Consider the following 2,567-nt stretch of genomic DNA (forward strand, 5'->3'; position numbering starts at 1 on the left):
TTTTTTTTTTTTGGTTGTGATGTTCATTAGGTCGGAGTGTAGTGTGTCTAATGGCCCTTTGGCCTTGTTGAGTTTTCCATCAAAAGGTGTTTGGTTCGTCTTGTTCATCTTGCAGCTATCACAATTGATTTTCTGACCGCGCGGGAACGTTATATTATAGAGTCGTTTTAAAGTACTGCGGGTTGCTTGTTCGTGTAGGTGTGCAATTCGTGAATGTCATTGGGATAATGATATTTTCTTCATGCGCGTGACAGAAAAGATGTATTTTGGAAGTTTATTAATTTGATTTACACTGATGCTGAAAGTCATTTTCCATTTGTGTATGGTACATTGTGTACAGTTTCCCTGTTGTGACGGTGGTAGAATATTACATTATGTGTGGTTGGCAGTCTAAACCTAGGTTGTATTTGATGAGTATATTCTGCGGAATGAGTGTTGAAGAGAAGTGCGGATTATAATGTGCCTCTGTGTCTTCCCAATTTATTGTACCGTTTTTTGTATTCTAGGTTAACATTTATTGTTCCTACGGTTGTTGATTTTATTTACCCCTTCGGTCTGTCGAAGTAACATGGTGTAGCGAGTTGTCTCACATTGGTGAGTAGATCTCGTCTGCAAGTGTATGTGACGTCTGACCCTTGATCGTATAATGCAACATCTGGAGTGAGGTGTCCTAGTGATTTTGCATATTTCATAGGTGAGAGGTGGATTACAGTGTTTTCTAATTTGTTGCCATATTCACTGACCCTTTTATGTTTGTCTTTGAGCTGTGGGCGTAGGCACTCGTTATCTGAGTGGGTGCGTGGTAATCTATAGTTGTTTTCCAGACAATAGGAACAGAATTTGATATCAAGGCGACGTAGTAGATCTGTCGTTTGACTTTAATTCTTGGAGGTGTTTTGGTCATCATACATTATCCACGTGTTCTATCTGAGTGGCTTGTTTGATTGATGCAGCTTTGGCTGGTGGATCAAGTTTGATTGTGTCATTGTAATCTTTAATGATTGCTTTTGTGAGTTCATCGTAGTTAAGATATTGGGATTTTTGGTAGAGATGGAGTTTTGATGATTTTAATTCAATAGGTATTGTTTGTAGTGCTCTATATTTCAAAGAATTTTCTCCAAAGATTGAGTCTAATTTCTGTGGTTTGGTGAACAGTTTCTTTAGGTTTATATAGAATTTTTGTGCATTTTCTCCATAGATTAATATTCTACTGAGGAATTCTGTTTGCAGTTGTTCCAGGCTTTCTTCTGGTTCAAAGATTTTGCAGATACTTTTGTAGACGTCGTTGGCTGTGCACGTATCGTAATCTATATCGATTGAATTGAAGATATAGGTCGAGATTGATAATGTCAATTTATTCCATAAACTTTTACTGCTTTTATTAAATATTTTCTGAGCTTTTACAATTTCTGCGTGTGAATATGCAGTTTTGGTTGTGTTTGTTTTGGAATCTACATCTTCGTTTTGTCTATTTCCATATTGTTTTCTTCTTGACATTGGTCAATTCTGTTTAATATTTCTGTAGCATTGGCTAGTGTGATGTCAGAATACCGATACAGAGCTGGACATACAGCATCATTTAATAACCAGGGACAAAAAAGGACAGGCAATTACGCACAGATACTCAAGCAACAACAATGGATACGGGCAAGAAAATGGATGTACGGCCAATAACAATGATATTCGGGCAACAATGAAAACTATATAAGAAATCATATCTTGTACCAAAAACGCTATCTACTTAAGATCACATTATACTTAATACCTTTTCAACCAATAATAAAGCGCGTTTGATATCTACAGACCAACATAATATAATATTCCGTCCCTTTTATATGGATTTGCATGTCTCACTAATCCTGTTCCTTTGTTTCTCTCTCGCGGTGTGTTTCTGATTGGTAAGCTGTGACCGTGCCTCGATAATGTTTGACTCTGTATGTCCAGTCCCAGTATTTGTATTCCAACAGTAGTTGGGTTACAAAAAGTCACGTCCAACAGACTACATTTGACAAAACGTAAAAATTTTGGTCATAAAAAAACCTGACCGATGAGAGATTCGAACTCCCGGCCTTCAGATTTGGAATCTGCTGCGCTACCACTGCGCCAATCAGCCATCTTGTTTGAAGAGCTTCTGCATATAATATATATAGACAAAAAAATCCCAAAAATTTTATGAAAAAATTTCAAATTCGACAAAAAGATGGACGATCATCATCGAAAATCGGCCGATTTGCCGGAGGGGCATAAAAACCCTCCCAGTGAATCCGCAAGCGCCGAATTCACAGGTGAGCACTTTTTAAACGATATATCGTTCGATTTCGGTGCTGCTGACGCGCGAGGAAATCTCGACGCGTCGCAACACGGGAGGAGACAGAGTCAAAGACTCAATACTAATTTAAATAAGAGGCGCAGAACCGATAATGAAAGCTACGGAACGCGTAGTTTTGATATATTCCCGCTCATTGAGCAAATCAACAAATCGTTGACACAAATTGTTGAAAAGAGGGAACAAGGGAATGATAATACCCTCAAAGAGAATGGCTAACTCTACTTAAAGAGATAACCAA

The 2,567-nt window shown here is 38.0% G+C and overlaps 1 protein-coding gene and 1 non-coding gene across 2 annotated transcripts; one reads left to right on the forward strand and one right to left on the reverse strand.

The window, feature by feature from the left end:
* Positions 1–2,041: 2,041 nt before the first annotated feature.
* WALSEDRAFT_t20 lies at positions 2,042–2,113 on the reverse strand. The gene has a single exon. It is a non-coding gene; the product is annotated as a tRNA-Trp (tRNA).
* An 87-nt stretch (positions 2,114–2,200) lies between these two features.
* WALSEDRAFT_63138 (hypothetical protein) lies at positions 2,201–2,545 on the forward strand (the record flags this gene model as incomplete). The annotated part of the gene is made up of 1 exon (XM_006957085.1): positions 2,201–2,545. One exon carries the CDS (start codon positions 2,201–2,203, stop codon positions 2,543–2,545), a length of 345 nt encoding a protein of 114 aa, XP_006957147.1.
* Between the last annotated feature and the right edge of the window lie 22 nt (positions 2,546–2,567).

This window comes from Wallemia mellicola (assembly GCF_000263375.1).
Source record: "Wallemia mellicola CBS 633.66 unplaced genomic scaffold WALSEscaffold_4, whole genome shotgun sequence".
Lineage (NCBI taxonomy): Eukaryota > Fungi > Basidiomycota > Wallemiomycetes > Wallemiales > Wallemiaceae > Wallemia > Wallemia mellicola.